Source organism: Rattus norvegicus, chromosome 9 (genome assembly GCF_036323735.1).
Source record: "Rattus norvegicus strain BN/NHsdMcwi chromosome 9, GRCr8, whole genome shotgun sequence".
NCBI lineage: Eukaryota > Metazoa > Chordata > Mammalia > Rodentia > Muridae > Rattus > Rattus norvegicus.
The window spans coordinates 31,420,653-31,438,735 of NC_086027.1; the positions used below are offsets into that span (position 1 = coordinate 31,420,653).

The 18,083-nt window shown below is 40.8% G+C and overlaps 1 protein-coding gene and 1 long non-coding RNA gene across 7 annotated transcripts in view; one reads left to right on the forward strand and one right to left on the reverse strand.

Annotated features, from left to right (window-relative positions):
* Kcnq5 (potassium voltage-gated channel subfamily Q member 5) overlaps nucleotides 1-18,083 on the reverse strand; it is a 565,805-nt gene that overhangs the window by 94,058 nt on the left and 453,664 nt on the right. For all 4 annotated transcript variants that reach the window (XM_039083095.2, XM_039083094.2, NM_001134643.2 and 1 more), the window contains exon 6: nucleotides 1,883-1,993. In XM_039083095.2, coding sequence (XP_038939023.1) covers nucleotides 1,883-1,993 — 111 coding nt within the window. The remainder of the gene's footprint in view (nucleotides 1-1,882; nucleotides 1,994-18,083) is intronic.
* LOC134480561 (uncharacterized) overlaps nucleotides 1-18,083 on the forward strand; it is a 69,688-nt gene that overhangs the window by 23,494 nt on the left and 28,111 nt on the right. The window lies entirely within an intron of this gene.

Sequence of the window (18,083 nt, forward strand, 5' to 3'; positions counted from 1 at the left end):
CAGGTGCAGAGGACAAAATGACAGGTCAGCACCCAGAGTGAGATCACAGTAAAAGGATGCACAGGAGAGGCCTCCTCCCTTGATATCATCAGGAACTGGTGTGATTAGTGCAAGCACATTCTATGAATTTCTAACATAGGTTAATTTAATTTGTATATAAAAATGGCAATCGCTTTATTGCAAACACTCACAGGAACGACTACTTAGTCTCTGGCCTGTAACCTAACACAATAATATAGTTTAACCTCCCGGTAAATGGCTCAGAGTTTCATTATAGGATCCTCGCTTTGCACTGTGGGAGATCCTGACCCTGACTCTGACTGACCCAGAGTCTTCATATACTTTGAACAATTATCTCTGCTCACTTACTGCAGAGTTTCATTTCCTGCCCTTGCTGCTAGTTTTCCAACATCTCTTCCTGGGCAGTGTCTTTTCCGCTGGCCTCTACTGTCTATTTTAACAGTTCATTTATCGCTGTGTCCTCAGGGTAAATATAAACATAAAACAGCAGGTATTTTGTGGCAGTACTCTTGGAGGCGGGGGGCAAGACTGAATTTTATTATTTCCAAGGATGTATTTTTCTGTAGGGAATCTAATGATCGAGTCTTTCTCTGTTCTTTTCTGGGTTGCTGGGACAGCCATAAAAGATGATTTTGGGCTGGATATGGTGGCTCTGTAGCCTGGTCAAGATAGCCCAGGCTACACAGAGAACGTCCATCTTAACAACAGAAAGAATTTACTTTGGATATGGGAGATTCTACCCCCACCCCCGTCTGTCTTAAATTATTTGGAAACATATATTTTTATAATCTTGTAAATTAAGGAGCGTTTCTTTTCTTTTTCTTTCTTTTCTTTTTTCTTTTTTTTAGATTTCATAGTAACCATGTGCATACTCTGTGCAGTCTCCTGCCATGGTTTTGAGTGGTATGAACCTGAACCAGCTGGCCCGTGGGAAGTTGGGACCTGAGTGTGGGAAAGGCAGGAGTGTCCTCTGAGGTCATTTACTGTCAAAGGACTAGCACTGTGATCTAATGTCTGCGGTACTGAAAATCCCCATGTGACCTCGGTGTGCTCAGCTTTCTCTGGCGTTTGCTCTCAGGTTTCAGTTTGACAGAGGTTTGCACATGGCATTGCCTGCTGCCTGAAACAAGGAGGATCTGTTTTTCTTAGGCACACCTGTTGTGGCTGACCCTCAGTCCTTACTGTTGGCTCCCTGATGCCCAGCTCCACCTCAGCTGGAGAGGCCAAAAAATGATGTCCGGAGGGAAGAGGCAAATGGTAATGTCACGCCCAACTGCCTTTAAAGAAACAAGAGGCTAAAATTACCAGAAAGTCAAGCCTCGTCCTTTGAAGAGAAACTAATCAGGAGCCCAGAGGGAGATGAATGTGTTCTCCATTCTGACAAAATGCAGAAACTGCTCATTAAGGAAAAAAAAAATCAATGGCTGTGACACTTGTATAAATCATCTGACACATTTACAACACTTAAGGTCAGATGCTTCTCACTCAAGTGTTTGGGAAGAGGAAGGAACTCCTGTGTTCATCTATCTTTCCGTTTGTGTACGTTATAAGCCAAATTGCAGTAATTAGCTTAAATGAAGCTATCTTTAAATCTTTATAAACACTTAAGATGGATTAGTGGCATGTTGACGAAAACAATCTGAATTATTTGTTTATACTTCTAGCCAGTATTGGAGACTCAGGATCCTATTTTACACATGATGTACCTGGATAGACTTAGAGAAAGTCAATGTTTATTAGAATAATAGTATCGGTCAATGAAATAGATTCGTTCCTCAGAACACCAATGTGCGAGGAGGGCTCCCTCCTATAAATCCTGAGGACCCCATTGAAGCGGCTTTATCATTGAGAAGATACTCACAGCAGGAAGTGCAAAGAAAGAAATACCAAGAAGGGCGAAGCCTGCAGAGAGCAATCTTCCCAGCCAAGTTAGGGGTGTTTTGTCTCCATAGCCAATGGTTGTCAGTGTAATCTAGAAACAAAGTCAACAGAACATCCAGCTTAAGTACTTGAGAAGGAAGTTAGGACCCAGGAGCGGGAGACAAAACAGTATCTCCCCTAAATCATGATGCGAGAAGTCTTGTTGGCACATTCTCTTCCTGTGTTTTAACTTTCCGTGACGCAGAACAGAACTTCTCTTTGTTTAAGGGAAGGAATAACCTGCATATTTTGTCCTCCCTCGCAATACAGTCTCCAGCTTGTCCATGTGTACTCAAAGGCAAGTTATTTGGAGAAGAAGATCATCATCCCTGATATGGAAGAGATAGCACCGTGGATTTATAAGCCGGTACCCCAAACGATGATTTATTCAGCAAGACTGTGTATACGTTTTATGATTTACAGTGGAACAGAAAGGAAAGGGATATAGTTCTTGCCCTGAGATAATTATGACAGGACAGGAAGGGAGGCATGACATGGGCAACCAATTAAAACAAGGAAGAGAGCCATACAGGAATTCTAATGTGTGCGCGAGTGCGAGAGAGAGAGAGAGAGAGAGAGAGAGAGAGAGAGAGAGAGAGAGAATATGAAGGGACAGTTCGACAGTTACCAGCATGGGAGAGATGGGGATGTTTACCTGGGGATTGCTACCCTATCGAAAGCTTTCAAAGGTGTGCCATCCTTCCTGTTAACAGGCAGAAATGATAAAGGAGGTCTCCAGGGAATGGACTCATGAAGTGAAAAGAAATAGGGCAGGCTTTGGAAAGTATAAGCTCTTCAGCTATAAGCAAAGTAGATTTGAGAAAGAGCAGTGGCTTCTTGCATTCATTTTATTAATGCTTTAAAATTCTTTCAGTATAATTCCTTAAGCTTTTGGTTAATTTATCTTTAACTTTTATTTTATCTTTGGCAACTATTGCAAATGACATTGGTTTGGCCTCTCTCTCTCTCTCTCTCTCTCTCTCTCTCTCTCTCTCCTTCTCTCTCTCCCTCTCTCTTATTCCTCCCTCCCTCCCTCCCTCCCTCCCTTCCTTCCTTCCTCCCTCTCTCCCATTTTCTCTCTCTTTCCTCCCTTCCTCCTTCTCTTTCTTTTCTGTTTGCTTGTCTGTCTCTTTTTCCATCTTTCTTTTTCTTTCCATCTTTCCCTCTTTTTTCTCTCTTCCTTCCCTCTCTTCTGACCTCTCTCCCCTCTTCCTTCCTGCCTTTCTTCCTCGCCCCCATCCCCCTCTCTCCAGTCTTCCCACGTAGCCCTGGCTGTCCCAGAACTCACTGTTTCCACCAGGATGGTCTTTGATTTATAGAGAGAAGCTTGCTTTTGCCTCCTGAATGCTGGGTGTAAAAGGGTGTGCCACAATTTCCAGCCTGAATTAGTTTATTTGTCCAAACAAGGATGTGTGTGTGTGTGTGTGTGTGTGTGTGTGTGTGTGTGTGTGTGTGTACGTGTTTAGATATATGTGATTGAATGCAGTCTCAACAGAGGCCAGAGGCTATGGTTCCCTTCCAGGCTAGCATCATGGGTAGTTACCGGTTGTGGATGCTCTTACTCTGGAAGAGCAATAAACTCTCTTAGCCATTGACCATCACTCCAACAATTTTCTGAATATAATGAAGTTATCTGAAATAAACTGGGCATGGAAAGACGAATATCACAGGTGTTTTCCTTTTCAAAATTCTTTCTTTTAGTTTTGAGATTAATATGATGATGTCATTTCCCCTTCCCCTTTCTCCCTCCAAACTCTCCTATGAACCCCTCTTTGCTCTTTTGGAAATGTATTGCTATCTTCATATTAATTGTTGATACATACATATGTTTATGTGTTCATTCATGCATGTACACACACACACACACACACACACACACACACACACACACACTCCTAAGTACCTGCGCAATCTGTATAAAGTTACTTGTCTTTATGATTCCAGGGCTGACCATTTGGTACTGGATAACCGATTGTGTGCTCTTCCCTGTGGAAAACTATTTCTTCTGTCTCAGCATTCCTTTGTTGCCCTCAGTTCTTTCTGTAGGATTGACACTTCCTGGGCTTTCTCCTACCAGTTTGTCATATCTATCTTTGTCCTCGTTCAGGGCATATTTAGGTGGTAATGTTGGTGAGACTTTATGGGCATAGCTCCCGACATTCTTAGGTTACACAATCTCACAGCAAACTCTTTGTTGCTTTGGCTCTTACAACCTTTACACACCCTCTTCTGCAATATTCCCCATGAAACCCCTGGTATATTCCCTCCCATTATAGTCAGGAACTCCATTATCCATCCAGTTGCTCATATCAGAAGCCGTAGGCTCATCCTAATTATTCTTCGTTATCTCTCCCTTCATTGGCCCTGTCTGAAAATCCCATAGATTCTGTGGAAGATGCTACAAATCCCACCTTCTGTCACCATGGCCACCTGTTAGGCCAAGTTGCTACACTAGTTCCTACTTGCTCTGTGCTTGCCTTTTCCTTGGGTTCTTCCCCTGAAGACCTGAGGAATGGCATTTTCTCACTCCCCTCTAATAAAAAAAAAATCAATGGTTATTTATTTGTTTTTCTGAACCACAGTTCACTCAATCTGTTCTCTTCGGAGAGGATCATAATCTCACATTTGCTTGGGGTACTTTAGCCATCCTGTCACTCCAGTCCCCCAGACAAGTGAGAATCTTGTTGATATAGGCAAGCCCAGGTAGGCTTTTGATCATGTTGTCCCATCAGCAAAATTCTTCTTTACCAAATCTTCTTAGGGATCAGTACTGACTTTTATCTCTCAAATATTCTTTCATGGAGGAAGACTTGTCCATCTCATCCACAATAGAGTTTCTTGTTACTGTATATATAAGTTCCTTCCTCCCTCCCTCCCTTCCTTCCTTCCTTTTTTCCTTCTTTAATTTTTTATTTCCTTCTTACTTGATTTTCTATTTTCCTCCATTCTGTGATAGGGTTTTGTTCCACAGCTATCTGGTTATCTTCAAATTTGCGATCTTTCTGTCTTTATGTCCCAAGTGATGGGATTACAGATACACCAAGAAGTCTGTGCCCCTTGTTTTATGATCCACTTGTAACAAGTGTGAGTAATCTGACAGCATTTATAGCAAGTACTAGATTCATACCAAAAGGAGTACAGATGACCTGTATTTCCCAACATCTAGCATGGTGCTGGCTGCTGATAATGGAGAACTAAGTATTTAGAAAATAATTAAAAAACCTTTAAAGTTTATTGGTAAGAAATTGATTGAGAAACACAGGACAGAAAACTCTATGAACCTCTAGCTTGAGGGAAGGCTTCCGAGGATGGGCTTGTTCAGGGTTGAGGAAGGGTAAAACTGAAGAGGGGAAGGACAATGGCTTTATGATGGGTTAGGCCAACTGAGGAGGCAGAGGAAAAGGAGTCATGAAGATTCTTGCAGGTGTTAGCTTTGGCAGGATGAACAGACAAACTCTCCTGCAGGAGATAATGTGGGCACAGTATGAATGGGGATGGGAACTGGGAGGCCGCTGAGAATGTCTCTAATCACCCTGAAGAACTTGGAGACTTTTGAGGAGAACCAGTGGCCCAGGGGAGGGGGAAATGCTCAGGGCAGTGGGAGTGTGGGAGAATGTCAGGTGCAAGTCAGCAAGAGGCCTGTCGGTGGGAGAGCACATCCAGGGCTGCAGAGAGGGAAAGCAGGCTGACACCCAGTAGCCCAGGGAGTCTAACCCCAGACACATCAGTATGAGACTCTCAAATATATTTCTCAATACTACCAAACCCAAAGTTTTGTTTTAATTTTATTGTGTTTTAAGCAACCATTGTTTTTCTGCCAAACTGCTTAATCTTTTTGCAATAATTTGTCAATAATAACCCACTCAGGGAACATTTCCTGGCTTTGTCATGAAGGAAAATGTGACATTTCATGGTTGTTTTGTGTTTCTAAAACAAAAAGTTATAGCTCGGATTCTCAGGGAATACAATTCAATGCACTGTGTCTAAATCAGTAGAAGGGAACGCAGCACAGTGACTGTATTGTGTTTTATGCTGGTAAATTTTTTCTCCCATGAATGGTAATGACATGGAGATAGAATATCCTAATTTCAAAGAAATTGGCTCAACTTCCCTTGGATTTTGGTGAAGAGTTGGGCCACTTGTCAGCCTGTGATTCAGACTTTTAAAAGGACCACATCTAGAGAACCTCTTGGAACTAGTTACCAGATCCCCTTTCTCGACAAATTACTCCTCTCTGAATTCAAAGAAACTCAGGAATTTCTTGGTTAGATGCTTAGCGACCTATTGCTTTCAGGCATGGGTAGGCCCAAGATGGATCTTGCAACAGGGAGGCCAGTTCTTTCCCTTTGCCTCAGGAAAGGACTTGGTTACAATTTCGTTTGTGTCTTTGCCAAGGGCTCATCCTTTCCCTTCTGTAGATTTAAATGAAATGATGGGTCTCATACTGTGAACAGGAAGACAGTGCTATGTGAAATAGTGAAGTCTTATGAAAGCAGAAGGGGAGATTCCGGGGAAGAAGAAAGAGTATAGAGGTAGCAGAGGGATAAATGGAGGGGGGGGGGAATGTGATCACATAACATTATACATATTTATGAAAATATCCTAATGAAACACACCTTTTCACACAATATATTCCAGTAAAGAAAGGAAATAAAACTATGAAGTTTCTAAGGTGCACTTGACCAGATTAGTTTTCTCTAGGATTTCATATTTCTGATTGATGCAGCTACCAAAAGACAAGGGTCGATACATTCTCTAAAACTAACATTATATAGACCTGCATTGGTATTCCCTGAATTCCTAGACTTTCAAGTGAAACTGTCCTCTAAGTGCCAACAGGTTTATCTGGAACAGCACAACTGTACATTGTGGACAGTTAATCTCTGTTGTCAACTCAACTAGACCTAGAATCACCTAGGAGATTGTGTGACACACCGCTGGGTTATATCTTTGATATCATTTTGTAAAGGTCACCTGACGGGGGAGAGCCATCCTGAATGTGAATGGCATCACTCTCTTGGACCAAGAAAGATGAGGGGGGGGAAAGTCGATAACAGTGAATTTTTCTTTTTCTGCTTTGGCTTTGTGATGGAGTGAATTGCCGTGCCTCCATGTTGGCCATGAAATAAGCACGTCTTCTCTGCCACATACTCCCATTGCCATGATGTTCTCTTCAAGACCTTTGGGTCATGTGACCATGGGACGAGTGTCCTATGACTCAAATCCTTCCTCCCCTTAGACTGTTCAGTTACAGACAAGTGAACTGTAACTAGCATACTTCGTGGCTGCTGAAAGGCCACACTGGTGGTAGTTAGCTCACTCTTTGCCAACAGAAGCCCTCTTGATACTTCGCATCCTAGACTTATGCTAAACCATTAAACATATTTGCCTTCTAGAGACCTCTCATTTTTGTCTGAGCATAGAAATGATTACTTTCATGTAGGTTCAGTGTCATAGAAATGAAAGTTCCCACAGACATCAGCTCTCGGTGCATTTAGGGAGAATTCTAGAGTCTATTTTGGAGATCCTAGACTGGCTGCATAGGGGATTGTCAGAGGCTTTGAGGAAGTTGCAGTTGGACTTCAGAGTTGAACTGGGTGATGGGGACAATTGACGTCTTTTCTGGAAAAGATTTCTTATGTCTCTAAGATCCCAGCAGTATTCTGATGGTCCAGTGAGGTAAGATGACTTATTTATTGTGCTGCATATTTTCCATATTTCCAACCACTGTCACACACAGAGCATCTGAGCAACTCTCAGTCATAAGGGCAGATGGTGACTATTAATTACAGCGTTCCATTAATGTAGTGATTTGAGAAACTTGGACTTCTAAAGAGCATTGATTCTTTTTGGAAAAACTAAATCTAATGGTAGAGTGATGCTATGACAGAAACAATAAATAAGGCACCTCTTTTCAATGCCAGTCTCTTTAGAACAGGAATCAACAACAGATAAATAATGTAGTTCCTCCCTTGCAGATACCCCCAGTGACCCCTGAGTTGTGTAATTCGTTGTCAGATCTTTATGTGCACAGGACATTAGGGCACAAGGGTTGAGCACAGTAATGATGGAGCTGGAATCAGATCCAACGTCTCTGTTCATCTTGGCTGAGTCATGAGGGTGCTTCATAGCTGCACACAGGCTGGGTGGGTGTGGATGACAGGGATTACTGGGTGGGTCCAGGATGATACAGAGCATTGAAGTGTGGTTACTTAATGGATTCTGCTTGTACTAAGACATTTTGGAAAATTCCTGAGTCAAGGCATTTCATTCTTTTCTATTACATCCAATGTTAGAAGTGAATCATAAGATATTCGAGTTTTGCTTTGCCCATACCAAATATAAAGGAATGAGTTGAACTTTAGTGTAGCATAATCAATGGAAAATAAGTCTTATGAAAGAGTCCTGTTACTCTTTGTGTATGATACTGAATTAATGAATGATAATACACACAACATGATGGCCTTCTCCTTTTTTCCCTTAATTGGGGAAAAAATACAGGGATTTTCTCATATGGGAAATACTCTTTCTCTGAGTTATCTTCTCAGTTTCAGAGAAGGCTTCTTAACTTAAAGTTCTATGACAGCTAATTTCCTACTTAGAAGTTTTATAAACAGCACAACATCTCAAAACTAAATTATATTATATAATTTGCAAAATACATATAATATTTCATTGCTCTCCAAATCACAGAGATACACTCAGTTTCTAACATTCTTTGTGAAGACTTGGGATTCTACTTCATATTTTTATTTGCATAAACCTCACCCATAATGCATCAAATTTTGATGTTTTATAAGTTATGTTTTAAGAAATATTTATTTTATGCATGTAATTTTTGTCTGTCTGTCTGTCTGTCTATGCACTATATGTGTGCCTGGTATGTACAGATGTCAGAAGAAGATATCAGATCCCCCGAATTTACAGAAGGTTAGGAGTTATCTTGTAGATCCTAGGAATTAAACCCAGGTCCTCTGCAAGAACAAGTGCTCTAAACCAGTTATTCCTCCCAAGTTGTGTGTGTGTGTGTGTGTGTGTGTGTGTGTGTGTGTGTGTGTGTATCATGAACTCAAGTCTCATGGAATGATTTAAATACAGAGAGTGCCTAGATTTGTAGGATTTTTCCCTCAACAGAGTTGGGTGTTAACACTTGCTTTCATAGTACTAATATTTTAGTATTTTGCATTTTTGCTTCTAGAAAACATTGTATTCCATTCTCATAAACCATCCATCTGTCTGTACCATGTACAATTAGTATGCTAGCTAGCAAACTAGAGTTATCAGAATGTAGGGAGCCTCAGTTGAGATAATACATGTATAAGATTGGGCTTCAGGTCAACCTGTAGGGCATTTTCTTAAGGGGGAGAGTCTGGTCTATTACAGGTGGTGCCACTTCTGGTCTTGAGGTCATGGGTTCTATAAGAATGACAGATGAATTCCTGATCTCGCTAAGACTTTTAACATGAAGGGATATTGGATTTTGTTAAAGGCTTTTTCAGCATCTAATGAGATGATCATGTGATTTTTTCCCTTTCAGTTTGGTTATATAGTAGATTTACATTGATGGGCTTTTCATATATTGAACCATCCCTGTATCCCTGGGATGAAGCCTACTTGATTGTGGTGAATGACAGCTTTAACATGTTCTTGGATTTGGTTTGCAAGCATTTTATTGAGTATTTTGCATTGATATTCATTGGTCTGATGTCCTCTTCCCTGTTGGATCTTTGTGTGGTTTAGATATCAGAATAACTGTGTCTTCATAGAATGAATTAGGCAGTGTTCCTTCTGTTTCTATTTTGGGGAGTAGTTTGAGGAATATTGATATTACCTCTTCCTGTAGGGTCTGGTAGAATTCTGCACTAAAACCATCTGGCCCTGGGCTTTTATTTGGTTGGGAAGTTTTTAATGACTGCTTCTATTTCCTTAGGGGTTATAGGACAATTTAGAAAGTTTATTTGACCACGACTTAACTTTGGTATATAGTATCTGTCTAGAAAATTATCCATTTCATCTAGATTTTCCAGTTTTGTTGAGTATAGGCTTTTGTAGTAAGATCTGATGATTTTTAAAATTTCCTCAGGTTTTGTTGTTGTGTCTCCTTTTTCATTTCTGATTTTGTTAATTTAGATATTGTCTCTATGCCCTTTAGTTAGTTTGCCTAAGGGTTTGTCTATCTTGTTGATTTTCTCAAAGAACCAGCTCTTGGTTTTGTTGATACTTTGTATCATTTTATTTGTTTGTAATTGGTTGATTTCAGTCCTGATTTTGATTATTTCCTGCCTTCTACTCCTCTTTGGTATACTTGTTTCCCTTTTTCCTAGAACTTTCATATATACTTTTAAATTGTTGAAATGAGAACTTTCTAATTTCTTTATGGAGGCACTTAGTGCTCTGACCTAGGTTAGAGGGGAGGTGTGTGTGGGGGGGGGTATGGGAGGAGTAGAGGGAGGGGAAGCTGTGGTTGGGGTGCATTGAATGAGAGAAGACAGAGTGCATGGCTTGGGAGGGATCAGCTTGGTGGCACTCGTCCATAATCCTTGTACCTAGGAGGTTGAGGGAGGAAGATTGTGAGCTCTAGGCTGGTCTGGGTCACTTAGTACAAACCTGTCTCAGAATAACAACAGACTAGTGACATAGTTCTGTGTAAACTTGATGACTTGAGTCTGATGTGAAGATGCTACATTCAAAAGGCAGATGCATTAATTCATGTCTGTTATCCCAGCATCCTTCCTATGGAATGATGGAGCTGGAGATGGGAAAATCACCTTGAAGCTCATGGCCTGCTAGCCTACGGTACACAGTGGTAGGAACAAAATTGACCCCGTCTCAACAAAGTGGATGAAGAGAACCAACTCCTGAAAGTTGTCTTCTAATCACACATGTGTGGCATGTGCATGTCTGCATCTAAAGACATGTACCATACACAGACCTGATAATAAGTTAGATGACAACTCCAAAAGCAACAAATAACAATAAAACAAAGCAAAGGAAAATAACAACAATATAAACGAGGATGGAAGAAGCTATGGTCACATTTCCACACTGATTAGGCTAGAGATTATTTCTTTCAAGTTGATAAATTCCATTATAAAAATTGGAGGTTTTTTCCTCTCTTTCCTTCAGGGAAGAAATCAACAAATATTCTAAGATTATGAAGATACAACTAGCAATACTAGATTTTGACTAATGCATTCATGTGAGCAAGTTAAAAATAGGCTGTTTGTATTCAACAGCATGGCATAACTTCACCAAAAATGAGGGTCTTTGAAGACGGACAATTCTACTTCACTATCTGTAAAACACTTATTCCCCCTCTCCTCTCCTCTCCTCTCCTCTCCTCTCCTCTCCTCTCCTCTCCTCTCCTCTCCTCTCCTCTCCTCTCCTCTCCTCTCTCCTCCCCTCTCCTCTCCTCTCTCCTCCCCTCTCCTCTCTCCTCCCCTCTCCTCCCCTCTCCTCTCCTCTCCTCCCCTCTCCTTTCTCCTCTCCTCTCCTCTCCTCTCTCCTCTCCTCTCCCCTTCCCTCCCCTCCCTTTCCCTCCCCTCCCTTCCCCTCCCCTCCCTTCCCCTCCCCTCCCCTTCTCTTCTGCATAAACAGCTGATTTCAGAGAGTGTGTGGTCCTTGAATCTATAGTCAGCTTTGATACGTGAACTGTTGGCTCAGAATGGTTTTCTCTGGTTCAAAGATCAGAGTGTCCTGCAGTGGGTGGTATTATATAATTTGGATTCTTCTATGGCAGTTTCCTTGGGATATTATCATCCATGGTGTTTTTTTTCAGGCTTGAGGTCAAATACATAATAATAGTAATGGTTGATAATTTCTTAGTGTTTGACAGACCAGCTCCATGCCCCAATCTCATTCCAGGCTCATAGCATAGCTGTATTTTGTCAATATGACTATCTCTATTGTAATACAGGGAATGGTTGCTTAACACCAATCTCCATGGACTAGAGAGATGGGTTCAGTGGGTAAGAGAGACCAATGCAGAAGCATGAAGACCTGAGCTCACCCCCCACCCCCGGAACCTATGTAAACGGCTGAGTGCAGATATGCACACCTGTACCCCCATCACGACTTCCTGACTACTAGTCTATCTGCAGCTTCAGTGAGTGATCCTATCTATGTCAAAGAGATGAAATAATGATGGGTGGAAGGGCAGAACCCCTGGTGCCCTCCTCTAGCTTCCTCATGGATATATGTCCACTCACATACACTTGAGGTAAAACCAGTATTAATGCTTCAGCAAATCACAATGTTGGGCCTAGAACTCGTGTCTCTTGAGTGTATTTCTTTTCTTTTTAAAACAGCTTATGTCAATGCCTACTGAATAATACTATCAAAAACAAGTGTCCAGACACATGTACGGGGTGACATTATTAAAAGATCAGGCTTCTTAATGAAGAATTTCCTAAAGAGCCTGGAGAGCTGTGCACTTCACAAACACATGCTGCTAAGGTAACAGACTCGGAGGTGCTTATAATGGGGTTTGGGGTGGGTGGCTGGGTTGTGTGGGTGTTCAGTAGCTGAGAATGCTCTTGAATCATTAGGAGATGCTACGTCGATTCTCTTGGGCTAAATAAAGCTTTAGGTAAAGCATTGGCAGTAAAAAAAAACAATCATTTACTTTAACCACATGTACTGGTACTAATTTAGAAAATGATGCTTTGTACAACAATGCAGAAAACACTGTTACTGGTGAATCCAGAGTTAAGAGGCCTGATTCTCTGAAGGGCAACTGGTTGCTATCAAGGACAATGGTATCCTTGTTCATTTCTCATGTATCTTACACATAGATTTAGGATGTGAAACACATTGCACACATAACATACTAAATCGCACATAGAAGCCATCTAAGCAACTTGCTTTGTGAATATTCCTGGCTGATATAAATGTTTCTGTGTGTCTGAAGTAATTCCTTCAAGGACATGGTCTTGAATGGAATCTGTATTCAGATGTCATCCTATCTGTCGTTAGAGAGAGTCCTTTTCTCTGCTATTATATATATTTAAAAAAGTTGCACTAGCTTTATTACAAGGAGAACGGTAAATAGAAAAATGGTGGTTTTCAAGCAGGTCATTATTAGAAAAAAATCTATGTCAGGAAAACGAGATCTTAAAGTATTTCAGAATAAATCTAAAGTGATTCAGAAGGCAAAAAAATAATAGGAAAGGGGGAAATAACAGAAAATAACTTCAGAAAAGCCTTTTCTCAAATTATTTCTGAATAAATGTGAGGTGGCTGGACAAGAAGGAAATAGTACTAGGATAATTGAAGAAATAGTAGCACATGGTAACACCCAGACCTTGAACTCCAGAAGCAAGGAGCACATGCACTTAGCTTGTTCATCCCCTCCACTGCCTGCCAGGACACTTATATCCTGCCCCAGTTAACAATGTACAACCCAGCCATCTTTTCCTGGTAACTCCCAATGCTCAAGCCCCCTTCTCTGTCTACACTGTGTGTCTGCAATAAAAGAACATGGTTCTCTTTTGTTCTGTTGTTCTATCACACACTTCTATTTAACACCCTTCACATCAATGTCCACACTCCAAACAGCTACCATCCATGTCTGTAAACTTGCTGTGGTCTTGGTACCAGATCTTGAGTATCTGTTATCACACACAGTGAGGTGGGCACATAGCTTTGTTCCTCAGCATAGAATCCTGTTCAGGTATCAAAATTGTACATTGGCATTGGCCACTGTTGACTACACTCCTGTGTCCCCCTAAATATTGATGTCTGGGATAGCTCTCCATATCTTAAAGCAAGGACCTTTATTTTTGATTCCTGGAATTTACTGGGGAACTGTATTTGTAGATGAGACACAAATTGAATTTTGGTATTAAATGCTGATACTTTGGACTCTTACGAAAGAGATAAAGCCTAGTACTAATAACACTTCAGTTTAGGGTGGTCTCGTTTCCCCCACTGAACCTAGATACTCCAGAGTTATTGAGGACCCCATCATATGCAACACAGACAATTTCATTTAAACATGATGTGAACAAACTTTCCACAAAGGTCTTTAGTGACATATTATAAAGTGGTACACCAATCTAAATTTATTTAACACTCAGATCTAGTGTATGCTGCTTTTGTAATGAATAGAAATAATAATCCCTCTTATCTGCTTTTCATGTTTTTTTAAAGCTTCAGATAACTCCATTAATGAGTCAGCCAATATAAACAAAACTGCTTTAAGAGTCACAAGCCCTTATTTTCATTCCTAGAAGCTTGGCGTGCTGAAAGCTCCTTTTATTTATTTATTTCTACTTTGATGTTGAGCCTAGTGTTTTCTTTTTTTTTCCTCTTTTTTTTAAAATGGAAACATAATTAGGCCATTCAGAAACCTGTAAAGTACAGGTTAAACAGCAGTCAAAACAGCTTTCTTGAAGTGGAAATCATTGAAAATATGTTGCTTCTCCCTGCAAATTGCAGAGATGACCTTTGAAAGCCTGCTTTGCGTGTCGCTCTGGAGAGAAGCTAGCTGGTGACTAAGCAAGAGTATATTAAGAGTTTCCCACACACAGTTTAACACACAACACAGCAATTTGTATTGGTTACAAGAAGAAAAAGAAAAAGGATGGAAAGAGAGATTTAAAAAAAAAACTGCCGAGCTTAATTCTCCAGCAACTGCATCTCAGAGGGGGAAAGGTGGCCCTGACTATCTCCATCAATTGAAATGTATTTGAACTATGAAAGAGAAGCAAACACTATGCTGGGATTCAGACTGTTGCAAACAGGCTGGGGTATGCGTTGCCTTCCCTCGATTGCACGAAAACCCACCCACTTCCTCAGGTCACACCATTTCTATATATTAGAGGTATTTCAAGAATGTCGGGTCTTTTTCCAATCTCCATCTTTCTCCTTTCAAAATGCCCAGGGTTTCTTGTGTGTAGGGAGGAAGAGTTGGAAATGAAACCTTTTTTTTTTAATTGCTAAATTGACAGTGTGAGTTAACATATAAAGCAATGAGTTTTATTTTGACACTTTCTCTTGTTATATAGCTCTTCTCATACATGTATGCCTTGATATTTTGTTCTCGTGTATGCATGTCATTGTATTATTTTGTTCTGATTCATCCCTCTCCCATATTCCTTTGGCACCCCAACCGTGTTGCTTTTTTTTCCTGATTACATTTCTCCCTACAAAAAGCCTCCCTTTCTGCTCCTGTGTCGCATGGGTTTCATTACCCTCTCTTTTTTCCCTACCACATGCGTCAATCTCTTTCTCCTCTCCCATGATACCCTATCTGTTTCATGGGGCTAAGGGTGCACGAACATCTGGCTTATTTCACTATGACTATGACGATCTCCATTTGCAACCACTTTCCTCTGAATGTCACCTACATTTTCCTTTGTGACAGAAAAAAAAAGCTCTCCAGAATTCTCTGCTTTTATGAGACTATGGGTGCATGTAAATGTGTGCACATACAACCACACACACTCGTTTATATCTAGACTCCTCATCTTAGAGAAAACATGCACGTACAGTTCTATCTGGTTCTACTGCCTAGGCACTATGAACAGTGCAACAGTAAACATGTGAAAGCTTGTGTCCCATGGCGTGCTTAGAGTCCCTCGTGCATATACCCGGTGGTGATAGAGCCCTTTTAAGTTTGTTTGAAGAAATTCCACAATGATTCATTCCCACAGTGGCTATCCACTACGCCTTCCCACCAACAGTGTGTATGTTTTCTTCTTTCTCCCTATCTGCACTAGCATTTACTGTCACGTATTTCCTTGACAAGAGCCATTCTGACTGAGGTGGAAAAATCCCCAGTTTCCTCTATGGCTAAGTTTTGAGTATTTTTTTTTCAAGTATCTGTTGGCTATTTGCCTTATTTCTTTTTGTCTGTCAAGTTCATTAGCCCATTTACTGACTGGATGGAATTTTGGTGTTGAAGTTTTACAGTTTATATGTTTTAGATACTTATTTTTTGACTAATGTGCACTCAGCAAAGATGTTTTTCCTCCCATTGTGTAGCCTGTTTTTTTTTAATTTTTTTTAATTTATTTAATACGTAATAATAATTCTTTGGTTTCCCGGTAAACATCCCCCTCCCCCCTCCCCTTCCTTATGGGTGTTCCCCTCCCAACCATCCCCCCATTGCCACCCTCCCCCCAACAGTCTAGTTCACTGGGGGTTCAGTCTTAGCAGGACCCAGGGCTTCCCCTTCCACTGGTGCTCTTACTAGGATATTCATTGGTGTAGCCTGTTTTTTAAATATAATAGACGACTCTCTCACTAGCAGCACAATCTTGAAGACATGCACTCAATGTTTTTAAAAGCTCTAATTTTTATTTATTTAATGACTACCATACAATCAGAAATATATTAAGTTCTGCCTGATTTAGTCCTGACAAATTTTCATTCTCTCTTACAGGAGTTCTGGCCACATAAACAGGTTTTAGATGAGCAGTGGATTATTAGACAACACTAACTCAAGTCTGTGCTCCTCAAAAGGCAAACACACACCCAGCAGCGTCTGGGTCATGGGTTAAAATGGTGGCACGTTCATAGACTGGCAAAAAAGCTGGCTAGCGCTCAAGAGTGATTTATAAGTGAATTTCCTCTGCAGAATAAAAAGAGTGGAAACATTCTACACAAATGGGAAAAGGGCTCTTGAGGGAGAATGGAGAGAGGAGAATAGGGAAGAAAATGGAGGGAGGGTAAGGGAGAATAGCAGAATACAAGTGATCTGAGAGAGGAAATAATAAAACGGGAGAATTTTAGGGAAGCGAGAGGAAAAAAGAAGGAAAAGGAAATGTGTAAAATAATGACTCTGAAAAAGCTTCAGTGAATCATACTATTTACCTATAAAAACCCCCGTAACACATCTAATTCCATGTATAAATATAAACACGTAGTTTTAGCGAACCTTTCTCATCTGGGATCAGCATCTTCCCTCCAAGTGCCAAAGATCACATGACAAAAACCTCAATACGGACATGAGAAAGCTGTCTTTTTAGTTCTTTTGTCCAAGAGATACAGCCTATCACTGGTGCCCTTGATTAACTCCCCAAGGGTAGAAGTTAAGTCCCTATTGCTGAAGACACCATGACCTTCAGAATCACGACACTGAAACTCCTGAGCTGGAACTGACTTGAACGCCTCCTCCCTGATGTCTAGATTTCTTGGTATCAGAAGGCACCATACGAGCTTCCACAAGCGGGAAGCAACCAATCGTCCTGTCCAACTGTGATGCCCACGAACCACATCTACAGGACAACGAGCCACAGTAACTCTGTGGCCACAGGAGCAGTATGCGTATCTTGGTAGTAAGTAACAGCAATTCTCTAATTGGACCTGCGTTCTGCTAATCAAGAGGATTAATTACTTCTGGTATTGGAAACCTAGCTAACTATTCAGTGTTAGTGGAGCCATTGTAGGAGAATCTATAGCTAATAATTGAGTAAGGCAAACTAGCCCCTAGCAACAATATAAATTTAATTACTTATACCCGCAGATAAGTATAACCTTGACTTCTCATCAAGGAAATTTCTCTTCACCGCAGCATCTACTACAGAAAACTACAGCCAATCAGAATGAAATGTTGTAGAGCCTTGTCCCAGAGGATACATCTACAAAACACTCTTGTATCCAAGGTTGTGGAAGAGGTGGTAATAAGATGGTCAGAACCAGAGGATCAGGAATTGGCTGTGAGATTGTGTCTCCTAGTAATATCAGAAGCTACACCCATAAACTGTCATTAACACAACTGTCCAAACGTGAACTGAGCAAGGACAATACCAGAGGACAAAGGGGATGGGGCAAAGCCCATGAGACCTCAACCCTATGCCAAGAACTGGAGGCAACTAAAGAAATCTGGGAATGGAAGCAGTGGTCTTCCCTACAGAAGAGCAGACCAAGCGGTTGTCTAGTGCCAAACGATCAGCCCTGAAGACCTACATACAATAACATTATATGCATGGTGCAAGTAATATTTAGGAATATATATGTGTACATATGTGCAATAACAACTATTAAATAAAAGAAGCCGTGAATTTGAAGGAGAACAGAGAGGGCTATAGGAGAGGGTTTGGAGGGAGAAAATGGAAGGGAGTTATGTTGGAATTATATTCTCAAGAATAAAATGAAAATATCTTGCACAATTACAAATTTTGTGTGTTTCCATATAA